General features: G+C 34.1%; 1 protein-coding gene and 1 long non-coding RNA gene across 2 annotated transcripts; both read left to right on the plus strand.

Moving 5' to 3' along the window:
* The first annotated feature begins 8 nt into the window (after window positions 1-8).
* LOC106103886 lies at window positions 9-2,410 on the plus strand. Its single transcript, XR_001225640.1, has 2 exons — window positions 9-49; window positions 492-2,410. It is a non-coding gene; the product is annotated as an uncharacterized LOC106103886 (long non-coding RNA).
* Window positions 2,411-12,229: 9,819 nt separating this feature from the next.
* LOC106103885 lies at window positions 12,230-14,326 on the plus strand. Its single transcript, XM_013283799.1, has 3 exons — window positions 12,230-12,914; window positions 13,089-13,190; window positions 14,082-14,326. Exons 1-3 carry the CDS (start codon window positions 12,536-12,538, stop codon window positions 14,321-14,323), a joined length of 723 nt encoding a protein of 240 aa, XP_013139253.1. The 5' UTR covers window positions 12,230-12,535; the 3' UTR covers window positions 14,324-14,326.
* The last annotated feature ends 1,274 nt before the right edge of the window (window positions 14,327-15,600 follow it).

Consider the following 15,600-nt stretch of genomic DNA (forward strand, 5'->3'; position numbering starts at 1 on the left):
CCCTACAACGAAAACTCACGACTACTTCATTTTGCAGTGGATGACACTCGTAAGTAATACCACAGAGGAAATAATGTAATACTTTAGTGTCAAATTTGTCCAATTTCGAGAGACCCTAGTGCAAACGAGCATATTGTTGAACGTGGGCATTGAGGTAGTAGTAAATATTGTCTCCGCAATTGGTCAAGTTGTCGTTGAAGACAACGCGCGCAGTTAGCACCGGAGGTGGTCGAGGCACTATCAACTCCACACCACCAACACCACAACATCTATCACTTGAAGTGGTGTAGATCCTATGCAGTCGAACATTGTGGCAAGCTTGTCTGGATCATTTGTTCAAAATTAATTATATCAATGTTCAATCTAACAACATTTGTTGTATTTATTCAAGTGGTTGAGCGTCAACCGCCAGCATCAATAAGACAAGATTCTAGTTTTTTCAATATTGTAAATATTTTTTATTTCACTAATAGAAAGTCTGGTATCTCCAGGATTTTTACAACAGCGGAGACCATGAACATCTTCATTATTTTCATCAACAATAAATTATAGAAGGAAAAAAATAATAATTTAAAAAGATTACCAAAAGCCGGCAGCCTAACTGCACAGCATGGGTGCTCCAAATACCAAAGTATCTATATGTGAATATGTCTATGTGTATTCTAAACCTCTTCATTACAAAATGAATAGAAATTCAAGGAGAATCCTTGAAAAGAAAAGACTCAGAAATACTTTGGAATCAGAAGCAAACAAATCAATAAATTTTGATAGTGATGTCATATTCAATGTGTTGTCTCAAGGTGGACATTTTACAATATCCACATACATTGAACTAGATGTATTTGCTGATTCCCACCTTGTTTCAATTCAGTTCCAACCAATCATGACAAAACTTATAGGAAACCACATTAATAGCCACAATGGTCTGGAAATTAGGAATATTCTGGAAACTTCAATAGCAAAAACTAGAACTATTAGGAAATTTGTTTGGAACTCTGTTAAACATCATAAGTTAATTAGTGACGTAATAAAATGCATTGTTGATAGGCACAACTTAATGTTGTCAACACATCATTAAACTTAAGTTGAAATTCTGATTGTAAAGTGTTTCATTGTTTCCCTAACTTAATGCTTTTGCTGTAGAATTTCCACTTTGGACCAATTGTACAACCCCCAAAATGAGTGCCAAAGATCAAAGCAAAATCTAAAAAGGTAATATTGTTAAATTTGTAACATTAGAAATGTAAACTTTAAAATAAAGTTTTATAATTTCAAGCAGATGAAGCCATATGGGAACAACCTTTAATGACAACATTCAACATGGTAATGTTAAAAAACTCCACAATATCCAGAGACTAGAAAGTAGATAATTGGTAATCAACAAGAGTGGTAACCTCATTTGTGGCTACCCTATAAATTGCCACAAAACTGCATAACAAATATGCTTATAGTCGTCCAAAACTTGATCTAATAAAAAAATACACAATCATATTTTTTATTGCGGAAACACCTAATCTATCAAGTCCATCCTAAGACATATCAAAGCCTTCTTAGAGAAATATAAATAGAATAGAGGGTAATAAGGTCACAAACTTGTTTATCCCTTTTAGGGCCTGTGAGATAAGCCTCTAGAATTTTGTTTGCCGGTTAGATCAGAACTGAATTTAAAATTTCTAAAACCAATGCATGGAGAAGCAGTTTTAGATCAGCTGCTGGTTCAAGTTGATTGGACACTTGTCCATGAAATTTAGAACAAAATAACTAATTGATAATAAAATTCTATTTATATGAATATGATATTTAGACCCTACATAACTTTAATTATAAGAGTGTAGTTATTTTTTTATTAAAATATTTTAATTATGCAGAATTATCTGAAACAGATATCAAGCAGGTCTTCCTAGCATAGAAAATAACACATAACTATATTGCAACAAAACATTATGTTAAAATAAAACACAGCATTGCAGAAAAACTATTGCTAAGACAAAAGAAACTCGACAACTATGACAACCACCAATGCACACTCTTGGTAACACAGAAAGATTAGTTTAAAAACATAGACTCAGTAAGTTTTATCATATGTGAAAATTAAGATTACTTACAACTTGGCTTATATTAACTGTCTTTTTCAACGCATACCTGATAATTGGTGTGCAAAACAGTTATTACATTTGATACTTGATTATAAATGAAGTGAAGAAGCCCATCGCAACACAAACTAGGAGAGAAAAGATGCTAGATCTAATACAAGACGACTTTATAACAACAATAATCGAAGAAAATTGAAATAGACCTCACAGTCCAAAAAAGAAGCACGGAGTATTACAATGGAAGAGTATACCCGATTGAGCAGGCACAGTACAAATGTCCCTAAACCAACCAATTGCAAAAACCGAATTCAACTCAAGAGCCATTTTTGGAGTTGTATTCTTCATTTAAGTATTGTCCGCAGCACCGACAATAAAAGAGAAATCATCAAGTACGTGTTGTATACGTAAACACTTATGGTAGAATTCCAAAAACGTGATTTCGTTTTGCTTGCATTTTCGTAATAATGTAGCTTTTTTAACGGAAATATAAAATTTGCCGTTAAAATGAAGCAACATGATGGCCGGTGTTGAAAAAAAAAAAGACGCCTGGCTAGTGCGTACAATCACAATTCACTACGCTGTAAACGTTAAATTAACTAGTTGAAATATAAACGTTAACGGTTATCGATTAAAACGTAGAGTAACTGCCGCGCACCCAGATTACCTTGTAACTTATTTATTTTATATCTATCTATACATATACTAAATATGGAGTGTCTGCTTGTAATATAAAAAGAAAAATTCAAGATTTCGTGAACATGATGTATTTGCGTTGCTGATACCGTAAATCGCGTTTTAAAAAAAAATGTCTGTCTGTCCGTAAGCCGCGTTTGTTCCGGGTAATCTCCGGAACGCCTAGGTTGATTTTAACGGGCTTAACACTAAAGGGTAGCTGAAATAGACGCGCAAATTATATACTACATTTTATATTGATTGTTTGATTATTGATTATCTCTAAAAGGGGGAAAACGATTTAGACGGACTGACTGAAAGGTGTTTTTTTTTTTATTATTTGTTAAGCTAGCGCTTGACCACGATCCCACCTGAAGGAGGTGACGATGCAGTCGAAAGATGGTACGAGCTCGCTTATTAGGTAGCTATTCTATCTATATCTATCTATATTAGGTTTTTAAAAGGTAGATGTAAGATGAAGGTACTAAAAGTAACAGTACCGAACGGCTTTGGTTAATCGGACATTTGGCACTTTTAGTACACTACACGATATCGATGTTCGCTTGTTCGTTGTTTGATTTGATTATATATTTGCCAGATTGAAGCATCCACCTTCGGTAATAAGAATCAAAAGTGGATAAAATTAATTACAACTTAAATTTATTTTCGCTAATAACATTTGTTTCAATCTGCTTAAAATTTGACGTTGAGTAATATAAAACCCTCGTTATATTCTATTCGTGTTATTGAGTTCTCACAAATCTGAAGTACTAAAGGTACTAAAAGTGTGTACTAGTATGTTTTCAAAATTGTACTAGTACGGTGCGCACTTGCAGATGTCCGAATAAGCCCAACACTAGTACGAACTAACTGGCCCGTTCAAAAATATTTAAAGAACGTTACGACAAATACATTCAGATACAGTTAAATAGTTTTTCGTTTTTTTAAGTAGTGACACGGTCCTGAAACACACTGCTTCTTTACATGGTCGGTTAAAAATTTTCATTGGCAACACTGCTGCTGACAATCAGTGTTTCCAATGCTGGTTATGGCAGTTATGGTCTAAGGTCTACAGAATCTATAGCTTTTCGGAAAACCAACGGTAATTCATTGTTCCTCTTTAATTAACTCTAGTGATGGTCAACTCGAGTTCGTAATTCGAGTCAACTCGAGTTAGGCGTAACTCGAGTCGACTCGAGTTGAATTCTCTTTACTCGAGTTCGAAAACGGAATGAAACCGACATGGACCGAAGTTTGACCTCTGTGAAGTTAGCCCCCTCACTTTCTTTTTTTTTACTTTTTTTATGTAAATCGTTTAAAAATTGTTGAAAAATGTTTCTATTTCAAACAATAACTTTTTTTGTTTCTTTATTTAGTAGGTATAATTCTCCCAATACATTATAAATAAATAATATCAAAAATAAAGAACTGAAACAGATAAAAATGTAATATGTCTATTCCAATGTTATGCCAAGCCGAGGGAATAATTTGGAAAAACACAAAAAAAAAACATTTACTTGTCCATCCAATTAACTCGAGTTCAACTCGAGTTATGTGGATTTTAACTCGAGTTAAATCGAGTTACGTTTATCCCGAGTTGGCACATCACTAATTAACTCATTTTAAAGTATCTTTTAAATGAAAAATAAAAAGTTTGATCAAAATGGTTGATTTACAATGATTTCTGTCGGGAATAATAAAATTTAAAAAAAAAATGTTTACGATTTTATAGACCAAAAAGGTCAATTTCAACACAGTTCATTGCTATTATAAAAGTTAAAAGGAACATTTAACTTATGTTGAGAAGTTTTCCTTTTTTACTAGTGCTACGGCCCAAGTATGATCTTTTCCCACAGAAACACGGCTTTTTTTATACGATGTACCCTTGTAAGCCGGGTAAAATCTTTTCATTGGCAACACTGCTGTCAACTATCAAGGTGTTCGCCGTCAATAAATCTCTTTCACATTGTGAATTTCACAATCACAATCACGTATCCACTTTCAAAATAATTACGGCATTTACAAGAGAGGTTTATACAAAATCCTCGTCGAATTTTATTTAAGAAATCTATGTTGTCACCATTGTGTTACTCTTCGTTTCCGTTAGAGGTTAGAGTAATTTGTTCTGACGTTCATTTTACGTTATTGCGACAGTTAATAGATTGTGGTTTTACTCTAAAGGTATAGCTGTTAGGAGTGAATATGGCTTGTGTTGTTCCTAACATAAAAGTGTTACAAATTGGTATTGGATAGAACAAATACAAAAACATTTTAAGTAATCCGCATGGTTCTCTTGCTCGGTACAATGTCACAAAAGAAGACATCTTGTGTTGTCGAGTTTCGGTAGTTGAAGCAAAATTCTATACTTCTTTCCATTCAACCCGTTTTTAAAATAGAAATAACAGGAAGAGGAAATAAATTGTGATGTAGTGTATGTAAAAGGGTTCACCTCTGTGTTTCATATGTGAGCAGTGGTTGCTTTACTATTTTATGTAATTTATATGACCGTTTGTGATTATCTTTATTTTATATGGTGTGTGACATTTTACTAAATATCTTGTACATTATAAATAAGAAAGATTAGAATGGTGTTTGTTAGTATGTGTCTCCAGAACGGCTTCATAAAGGATCACAGATGTTGAATAACAATCAACTCTGTGTGTAATTTGGTTGAAGGTCTCATGCTGGAATTTATCATTGTTCGAAGGATTAATGAGTTTTTCTTAATTTCTATCTACAAAATACACTACATTTTTATGAATTCTTTAAGAAAGGATGGAATTGAGCAGTGGAGAAATATAAAATAAAAACTTTTTTTATAAAACACCTAATAGAGAAGGTAGTCGGCTGAGATTTCAATTTTTTGTGGTAATAGTCGGTTTTTCAACATACTTATTAAATGGACAGGCTATTTATGTTGGCATTTTGTGTCTATTTTCGCCATTTTGGCGCTGTATGTTGCGGTTGTAACACCAATCTCTATAAATGGACAAGCTACAAACTGGTATCTTATGAATATTTGATTTTCGCCATTTTGGCGCTGTATGTTGCGGTTGTAACACCAATCTCTATAAATGGACAAGCTACAAACTGTGGTATTTTATGAATAATTGATTTTCGCCATTTTGGCGCTGTATGTTGCGGTTGTAACACCGACCTCTATAAATGGACAAGCTACAAACTGGTATTTTATGAATATTTGATTTTCGCCATTTTGGCGCTGTATATTGCGGTTGTAACACCAACCTCTATAAATGGACAAGCTACAAACTGGTATTTTATGAATATTTGATTTTCGCCATTTTGGCGCTGTATGTTGCGGTTGCAACACCGACCTCTATAAATGGACAGGCTAGAAACTGGTATGTAATGCCTTTTCCATTCTGCCATTTGTCCAGCTTTTATATCGTCTTCTAAATCGTCATTTTTTTTGCAAAACAGATTTTATTAACTTAAATTATTATGTGGTTTTAAAAGAACTGTTTCAATATATTTTTTATGTTTCACAAATGACTTTAAAAACATGTCATTAAAAAACTGTATATTTCTTTTAACATTGCTACATTTAGCATAACCTATTCTTAAACAAACATAGCTTTCATATCGTATATACAATAACGTCTTTTTGCACAAAACGTTAAACAGAATTAACGTCCATATTGCAAGTACTTTTTTCACATAAAATTTTATAAAGCGCAGAAGCCAGAAGACACGAGATACAAGCTGTATATTCAAGATGGACATGACAATGAATTTTGAAACAAAAATCACAAAGAACATATAATTTGAAGCCAATTACGATTGCTACAATTGCCATTGCGCCTCGTGTCTTCAAATTTAGGTCGCATGACGTCAATGCTGCGTACTGTTAGGAGGGATTTCGTAAAAGTCTTAAAAAAAAGGAAATATTATTTATTAATTATAAAAATGACACACTAGATTAGATCCGTAGACCTGATCTGGAGACCCATTCACGCGTAGCGAGTTTGAAGTGTCGCGGCAGACTGCCCTGCTTACTAAATAATAGTGATGGGACTCGAGTTGCTTTTTACTCGAGTGACTCGAGTCATTTTTTTCTTACTCGGACTCGAGTGAAATTTTTGACAACCCGAGTTGCGAGTGACTCGAGTTGACTCGAATTACGAGTGACTCGTAACCATTTTGTTGGTTTATACTAAGCGGAGTAAGAAATATTTACAGCATTTTCAGTTAAATTTGTTATCTTTTTAAAAACACACTATTTCTGTTCTTTTGTAGAGTTTATTTAAGCTTCGTTTAAATTAATTTTAAAGCATGTTTATTATCAAAATTGTGTAAGAACATAATCAAACTGTTCATATTTAGATCTCATGAAAATTACTTGTAAGTATTTATTAAAATGGATTAGAACTTATTTATAGTACACTATAAAATTTCAACTAACAGATGATATAAGAGGTGTCTTGATTTAGTAGACAGGTTTAGTTTAAAGGAAAACATTATTTTTACACATTTCGTACAGATTTTTTGAGTAACTTTTAAGTTAATGCGAAAATAATTTCTTTATGTTAAATTAACATTGTTTTATTGGTTTTAAAATTTTGGTTCCTCGATTTTCATATTCCATAGTGACTCGCGTCTATAAACATCACTCGAGTCTTACCTTCACTCGAGTGGCATTCGAGTGAGAAAGTTACGAGTACCGAGTGACTCGAGTGAAAAAAAATCACTCGAGTCCCATCACTACTAAATAATAAGCCTACTTATATTATCTTTAAATGCTATGACTTAATATTAGAACTTAAACATTCTTACATGCTAGTTACAGATATAACAGTACGCAGTATTCCTTGTGGCTATGTACGTAACAAGCCCCATTTATGGGATACTGTTTTAGGAAGTGTCCTATTTTTAAAAATAAAAATCTTGCGAAAAAATCAATATCCTTTAGAACTTTGGATTGCTAAAGCAATCTTTTTCTCTAAAGTAAAACGTCTCCCTTTTTCATATTTTCACGGCATTGAATTTGCACTAATAATTTTGCAGTGCTTGAGCAATTTTCGATTACATTTAATATTGCCGGATTAGATGTAATTTTTCTGCTGACCTTGTAATAGCTGTTTTTTTAACCTTGGTCAAGATTTGATTTTATAGTTTTCTTTATTGCCCTGGCTGCCTTTTTGCCTGTAAAATAGAAAAGACAGGACAATAAGTTGGCACAAAGTGTACACTTAACTACATTACTACCCGTGTCATTTTTCGAAGCTAGTAATAAAATCACCATATCCAACTGTTCGCAATTTTCGGTTTGGAATAAAACTTTCTTGGCTTTCTGGTATAATAAGTTTATTCGGCCACTTTGTATTACAATGGTTGAAGGGACGAGAACGTCACATGACGGTAAGGAGCGGAAGCGAAAAGAGGGCGAAAATGACTCGTCATCGATGCCGGGATTGCCTAGCCGGTCTAATTTAATTGGTGGTTAACGTATGACGTCGACTGACAGACCGATCGTACATCGATGACGGGGTGCAGCAAGCGCAGCGGGACCCACCGGCGGCCGCCGACGTGTGACGTGTGTGTGCTGCACAATGGGGCGGCCGTTGACGTCACGGCCGCAACACCAACTGCTTTTACTTCATACAGTAGAAACACATCTAATGTTGAATTAGTTTTTTTACATTTTTCTGATTTCATTTTTGATCTTCACATTACCTTTGTACCCACCAATGTTTTCTTTTTTGTTTCAAATTTCATCTAAAAAAATTTAAAAATACAGCATAATGTACGCTACTAAATACCACCCACAGTTTCGCTCGCGTAGCAAACTGTGCACGAGTAAAGCTGCGAGTTCAATCAAGTTCGTGAATTCTCTTTTCAGTACCAAATCTTTCTTCTGTATAGCGCATGTCTCTCATTGTTTCAGGACTTCCAATATTTTAGTATAATTCATCAGACTCCATATCAATTCAAGGAGACCCAAAAATGCTACGGGGTTAGTTTTATGAGTGAATATAATACAGTGTCCGTGATAATTATCCCAGTAACAATGGGAGAAGCACTATTAGGGCCCAAAAACACACTAAAATACACGAAAAAGTGGAACACATGATAAAAACATTGTGACATTTTATTGTTTTCCAGGATGGCGGTCACGTACGTGCAGTTATGTGGTTCTTGATGTTGGAATAACTGCGCTATGCAATCGTCGGAGTTTTGGAGCCTTTGCCACTCTAGATGCTTGCAGATGATTTCTTTCTCCGATATATCTTCGCAGGGCTCGTGAGGATATGCGAATTCACTATTGCCGAGGACCAGGAATGGATTTTTGGGAACGAGGATTGTGTTATTATTGTTTGGGATAAAATACAGGTGTAGGAGGTTGTACGGGTGTTTAGATACTAATGGTACCTCCAGGATAAAGTTCAGAGACCCATTGGTGCTGTACGCTTTTACCGATATAGCCTTTTCCCATAAGTGTATTGTTTTAATGCTTGGGTTAAAAGCCAAATTATAATTTATTTCTGATTTAATTAAATTGAGTTCTTCGATTAAATAGTTTGGATCTAGGATACTGGGGTGCATTCTACGGAGATGAGAAAATGTTATTGCATTTTCTAGAGTTGCTAACTTATCGTAGAGCTGTTGAAGCGATCTACCCATTTCGTTTAAGATGTTTAATGACAACTGTATACTGTTTTGAGATAGAAGTTCATTGATCGATTTTTCTATATATTTTTGATTATTTTTTATTTTTAAGTTATTTTCATAATTATTCATGAACTCTTTCATAATACCAATGTTTTTATTTTGATTATGTTATATGGAATTCCGGATGGATTTAATTTCATTTTCGAATTGAATTGCATCTTCTTGATCTAAGTTACCTGTAATCGTTTTTATTACAGTATCAATCCGTTTATTAGGCCGCGTTTTTGCCTATTAGTGTATCTAAATCTTATCGTATCTAATCCTAAATATGCTATCTTACTCTCTGTTGTGTTTAAGATATTCTATTTGTTTATTTTTGGTTAATGTACCTAAAGTATTGTTACGTTTAACTTTATAAGTATAATAATTACTACATATTTCAAAGAAAATATCGCTTATTTGCGATGTATTATAAATTACAACTAAGTGATAAGTATTTATCTGGTATTGCACTTTCGCTTCTGTTAATACCAGTATTCCATTGTGACTGTCTATTGGCTGTAAGATTGCTGTGGCTGCGGCGAGTCCGAAGACTGCGAAGCAAGCGATGGCGTTCCTGAAACATTTTCAGGTCTTCTTAGTAAACGGAAATGTACACTAATGGTTTTCGTGTTTACATGTTTGCCTACAATTTCTGCGATTTGTTCTGGGTGTATGCGAACTATCGTATACGGACCTAGGTATTTCGGTTCTAATTTATTACTTCTTGCTGTTTTTGCCACTTGCTTATAGACTTGTGCCAACTTTGAACGTTGCCTGTTCTGTGTTTTTATTAGCTCTTTCGATGTTTTATTGCTTTTCGTTCGTCATTTTTGTATTAACCAGTTTTTGTACGTTTTCCATTATTTGCCTATGTTTTGTAACATACTCTTGATAGAATTCTCTACGGCAATATAGTTCTAATGGGTTTCTACTTTTGGTGTGTCTTTATAATAGTTCAAATGGAGTGAATCCTGTCGCTGAATGTATTGAGTTATTGTACGCTATTATTTCGTATTTCATTAAATTAAACGATTCGTTTTTATCCGTTATCCTTTGTATTCTAATGAATTCTGCCAAAGTGGAATGTAAGCTTTCTATTGGTGAGTTTGAATTGGGGTTGTAAAATGAATGTTTATGTTATGCATTGCGCATATTTCCGTGATGACTTCATTGTCAAATTTTGAGTCTGAGTCCGTAGTTATTTTATTTGGAACTCCTATTACTGAAAATATACTCAATAAGGCTTCTGCTATATGTATGCTCGTTGTTGCTGTCAGTGGTATAGCTTGAGCATATTTGGTGAAGTTATCAATTACCGTAAGAAATGTAATTCCTCCGCTACTATATAAATCCATTAATATGTGTTCATTGTCTAGCTATCGCGATTGCTTTATCTAAGTTTTCTGATTTTAATTGTTTCACTAAAATTGATGTTATTGGGTTTATTTTATCCAGGAATGTATTTAAACCCATTTGTTCATAGTAATTACGTTTAGAGTTGTCCGCTAAATTAAGTGAACTCGTTATTTTTCTGATCTTTTCCGAGAATAATTCCAAGGATTGGCTATCCCTATTAATGGGCATGAGCTCTTGGACTAATTGAAATTCATTTCTGAATTCGCCGAATCTTTAGGATTGTTTTAATTTCTTCCCAGGTAGACGCGCTACCAATATCTGAGATGGCTTCCGCAGCTCTACCCGTTATCTTGGTCCTTATTAAACTTACTAGACAAGGATCGTCCTTGCAAGTAATTGGTTTCAGTAAATTTTCTACACCTTCGATATAAAATGCCCAGGTGCGTTTGTTCCCGTCATACGGAGGGAATAAAATTGATAGAGTCGCATAATCGATCTCTTTTATGAATTGTTTATCGTCAGTTACTTTTTCATTACCTGTGGCCATTTTAACCTAACAAAATAAGAATAAGCACCAACGAATCAACTAAACCCCACACAAGAAATACGCAAAGTTGTTAATATTCTGTAGGAGTGGTAAAATAGGAAACTCGGGAATAGTAAATTATATACTCACCCCACGAGCATTGCCGATTGAAGGCTAAAGATGGTATTCTTGAGTCGCACGCTGTCTGATGCCACGCCAACCGTAGATTCTGCTCGCGCCTTTGACCGGAACGGAGTAAAATCTTCAGATGCTTCTGCTATAATTTACTCGAACCGACTTAGAACGCGAGGTACCGACTGCGCCAGATAGGTTGTGGGCGAAGGCAAAAGCCTTTTTAAAAAGCAAAGACAGGTGTTCACGCTGTGATGCGTGGTTTGAGGCTAACGTTTATTTAATTAAAACATATAAGGATGATTACACAAATAAAGAGTTCTTATTATTATCTTATCTCTAACTATTAAGGAAGTTGATACAATGCTTCATTCAATGAATCTTAAATGTGATACTCTTGTGAATGTTTCCTTGTCTGCATGTAGGTTATGCCTACATGACTACAGTTCTAACTTTTTATTACATATATAGGTTGACAAATTAATGATCACTAAAAGGTTCTTGTTATAAAAAAATAAAAAAAACCCCGCAAAATTTTGAAACGAACATTTTACAACTATCAAATATATAATTTATTAGACAACTTATTTAATTGATACTGTCGCTTTTAACTCAGAGCAATACTTCTCGTCAAGACTCAAGTTACGCGCCAATCTATCCATCCTTCTAGTGACATTGACAGCTGTCAGCTAGGGACGTGACGTTTATGCCGATAATATAGAGTTGCGCCAATTCTATAGCACGGTACTAATTTTATTCCTAACAAATTATAAAAAAACAACACAAAAATTAATTAGACATAAGCAATATACACACGTTTAAATAAAGTATCATTACATATTAAAGTTAAATAGAAGATATATTTCCTATTGTGCGACCGAACTCGCCCGAATCAGAACTCGCTTCATAAATCACGACTTCGAAGCCGAACACGCCCGAATAACGTAGTTACAAAAATCACTACCTATAATTTGACTCGAAACTAGTTATTCCGTTACATATCTCGTCACTGGTGATTGTAGCTAGTGACGTAAAATAACGCTCACGTCTAGTCACTAGACTCAAGTGCAATAATTATTTAAACATGAACAGAAAACGCGAGCGTAACGTAAATTTCACTCGAGAGGAGACTGAAAAGCTTGTTTCTCTTATAGAAACGGAAAAAGCTGTAATTGAAATGAAAAAAAGTGATTCGTCGACTTGGCAACTGAAAGAAAATGCTTGGAACGATATAGCCACAAAGTTTAATAGTGATTCCCCTGTGTACAGAGATGCGAAACATCTCAAATTGAAATATGAAGCCCTAAAAAGAGACGTTCGTAAAAAATGGAAAGGTCTCCACTCGAAGCAGCACAAAAGTGGTGAAGGTTTGTTGACGGCTATGACACCGATCGAGTTAAAAATCAGAGACTTGATTTTATCTGTCGATCAGAGCGATAGTACACCCAACTTCGACCTCTTAGGTAAATATAAATCAATATTGTTTTCTATATTTTATAACCTCTTATTTATATTCCTATAAAACTACTTAACAGATTTGAAAAAAACAATTGGAATGCTACTGACAAGACATGAGGTGAATTCCCAGATAGATATAGTCGGGGTGGATTATTAACTAAATGTATTTGTAATTGTAGTGTTAACTGGAGACGAGGAGGTTGATGAATCTGTTACATCTGAGTATTCAATCCAATCTGATAATTTGGAGGTACAAATAAATGAAAATGAAGCAGATGACTGTAAGTACATAAAAATAATTTCTAATTGTAATGTTAAAGTAGGCACCATTTTGGTATTGTATGTAGGACGGTGATGATCACAGCATATTTGAATATTTGCTTTTTTTAATTATATGCCTACACTTAATACATGCTCCAAGCTAAAAGTTGACACCATTAAGTGCATTCAGGCTGCTTGTTCAATTGCCACCTATGTAAAAACAAAAGCTGCAATGTTGGCAATAGTTTATAGGTGATGAATTACAAGTAACAAGTATATAACACAAGCTAGCCTGTGCGACTTCATCCGCATAAAATTATGAAATTTTTTTATTGTTTATATGTGTCAAATTATTAATTGTAAATTGTCAAATTGACATGACAATGACAAACCTTGCTTCCTTGCAGTTGGCAGCAACTTATGGTCTCTTTCCCACATTAGGGTTTTTATCCAAAATATTTACCCCCTAAGTTTAATAGTGTTAAAATATATAGCCTAAAGTGACATAAGTGTAAGGCTTTTTATTAAAAAAGATTCATTCAAAAATATGCTGTAATTGCTAACATCATTTTAAGCATCAAGTTATGATAATATTTTAATAGTTTAATTGTGAGTGAACACCAAAATACTTTATTTAAAATCGGTATTTGAAAGTTATCCAGAATGTCATCATCACCAGCTCACTATACGCCCCACCGAGGGGCTCGGAGCCTACCCTAAAGTTAGGGTGATTAGGCCATAGTCAACCATGCTGGCCAAGTGCGGGTTGGTTGACTTAACATATATCTTTGAATTTCTTCGCTGAGTGCAGGTTGCATCACGATGTTTTCCTTCAGCGTAAGAATCCAGAATGTAAACAATAAGATAATTTTATAATGTCGTTCAGATTGTAAAAACATATTAATTTGCAGGTAAACCAAGTAAAATACCTTGTGACAAATTAGATGAAGGGAAACTAGATATACTAGAATTACAAAAGAAAGTATTGCAAGCTGAACTAGAAGAGAAAGTTATGAAAAAGCAAATGTTAAAGAATGAAATGTTGCATAAAAATGAAATGTATTTGTTGGAGAAAGAAAAATTACTACTCCAGATAGATATATTGAGAACAGATTTAAAAAAAAGACATTTCCAAAGTAAACATATAATTTAATTATTATTTCTTTTAGTACTAAAGCTAACTTGTTTTTAATTTTAGTTGTTTATTAGGTTTCTATCAATTCCCCTGTTCTGGTTGGTGTACAAGCTGGTTGGTTCGCTATTTTAGTGAATTCCGATGCTTTGCTCGTTTGTCACCTTATACTATGGTATATGATATTGAAGTATAAGTCACTAGCAGATGTATATTTACAAACTATAAACATTTACAGTGGTAGTGCCCGCTTTAACATCTTAGCACGAATGGGCCTTTGTCTTTACCACCCTTTTCTTATGAGAGGATGGGAATGGGAAGTGGATTTGACGATGGAGGAGATGCATAGGAAGAGGAAATATCCTCTTTATGTGCGTCTCCTCCGTCAGATAAGGGTAGGCGACGCATCTGTTATTGCGGATGTCTATGGGCAGCGGTTGCTTCGCCATTTTGCCGGATTCAGTTGGCCGCTTGCTCGTTTGCCATCTTATGTTATAAAAAAAAATTTACAAGCATTCTGTTACAAAAATACATTAATTAATCTAGTTTTTTAACCTATGGTGTATGAATGTTTCTGAAGGTTCATACAATTGGTCCATACATGGAAAAAATCTTATATTATAAATGTGAAGTTTATGTGGATAGAGATTTGGTAGTTTGTAATCTAAACTACTGAATGGAACTCGATGGCATTTGGCAGTGTAGAATATATAGAAGAACACAGACTAGTTACAGTTTTTTTTATTTGGTTGTACTGTGTTAGGACCGAAGCTAGTAATGAATAATATTGCTCTTTTTTTTTTCTTTTGGCTAAGTTTTAATGCTGATATATAGATCTCAACTTGTTTTTATCCCTTACGGAGGGTTGGCACAGTGTGTGCTGCTCCGTACATCTATCAGCCGTCATATCTGACACCACTCCTTAAGCATATCCTCTTTCACACAATCCATACTTCCTCGGTCTTCCCCTTTGTAGCCATCCATTATATTTGATTTATACAAGGGTCTGTGATAGTTGAAATACAGATGTCATATGTTTTTATTGATGTTGGTGGTGCAAGCTAAAATAAGTGTTAGTACTTTGTGATGGTAGTTTTATGTGAAGACTAAATATAAACTAGAGATTGAAGGTGAACATATAGTTTGTGGATTTTATATTATTTGCTGAAACTAATATTAAATGAGGAGAAATTATATTTTTCTAACAATTGTGTTTCACACACATATCTTAAGAAAGTTACCAAATATGGATGTACACTTCACCCAATCCCATGTAGGAAAATAGCCAGGGAATACAG

The sequence above is a fragment of the Papilio polytes genome, unplaced genomic scaffold (genome assembly GCF_000836215.1).
Source record: "Papilio polytes unplaced genomic scaffold, Ppol_1.0 DF823694.1, whole genome shotgun sequence".
NCBI lineage: Eukaryota > Metazoa > Arthropoda > Insecta > Lepidoptera > Papilionidae > Papilio > Papilio polytes.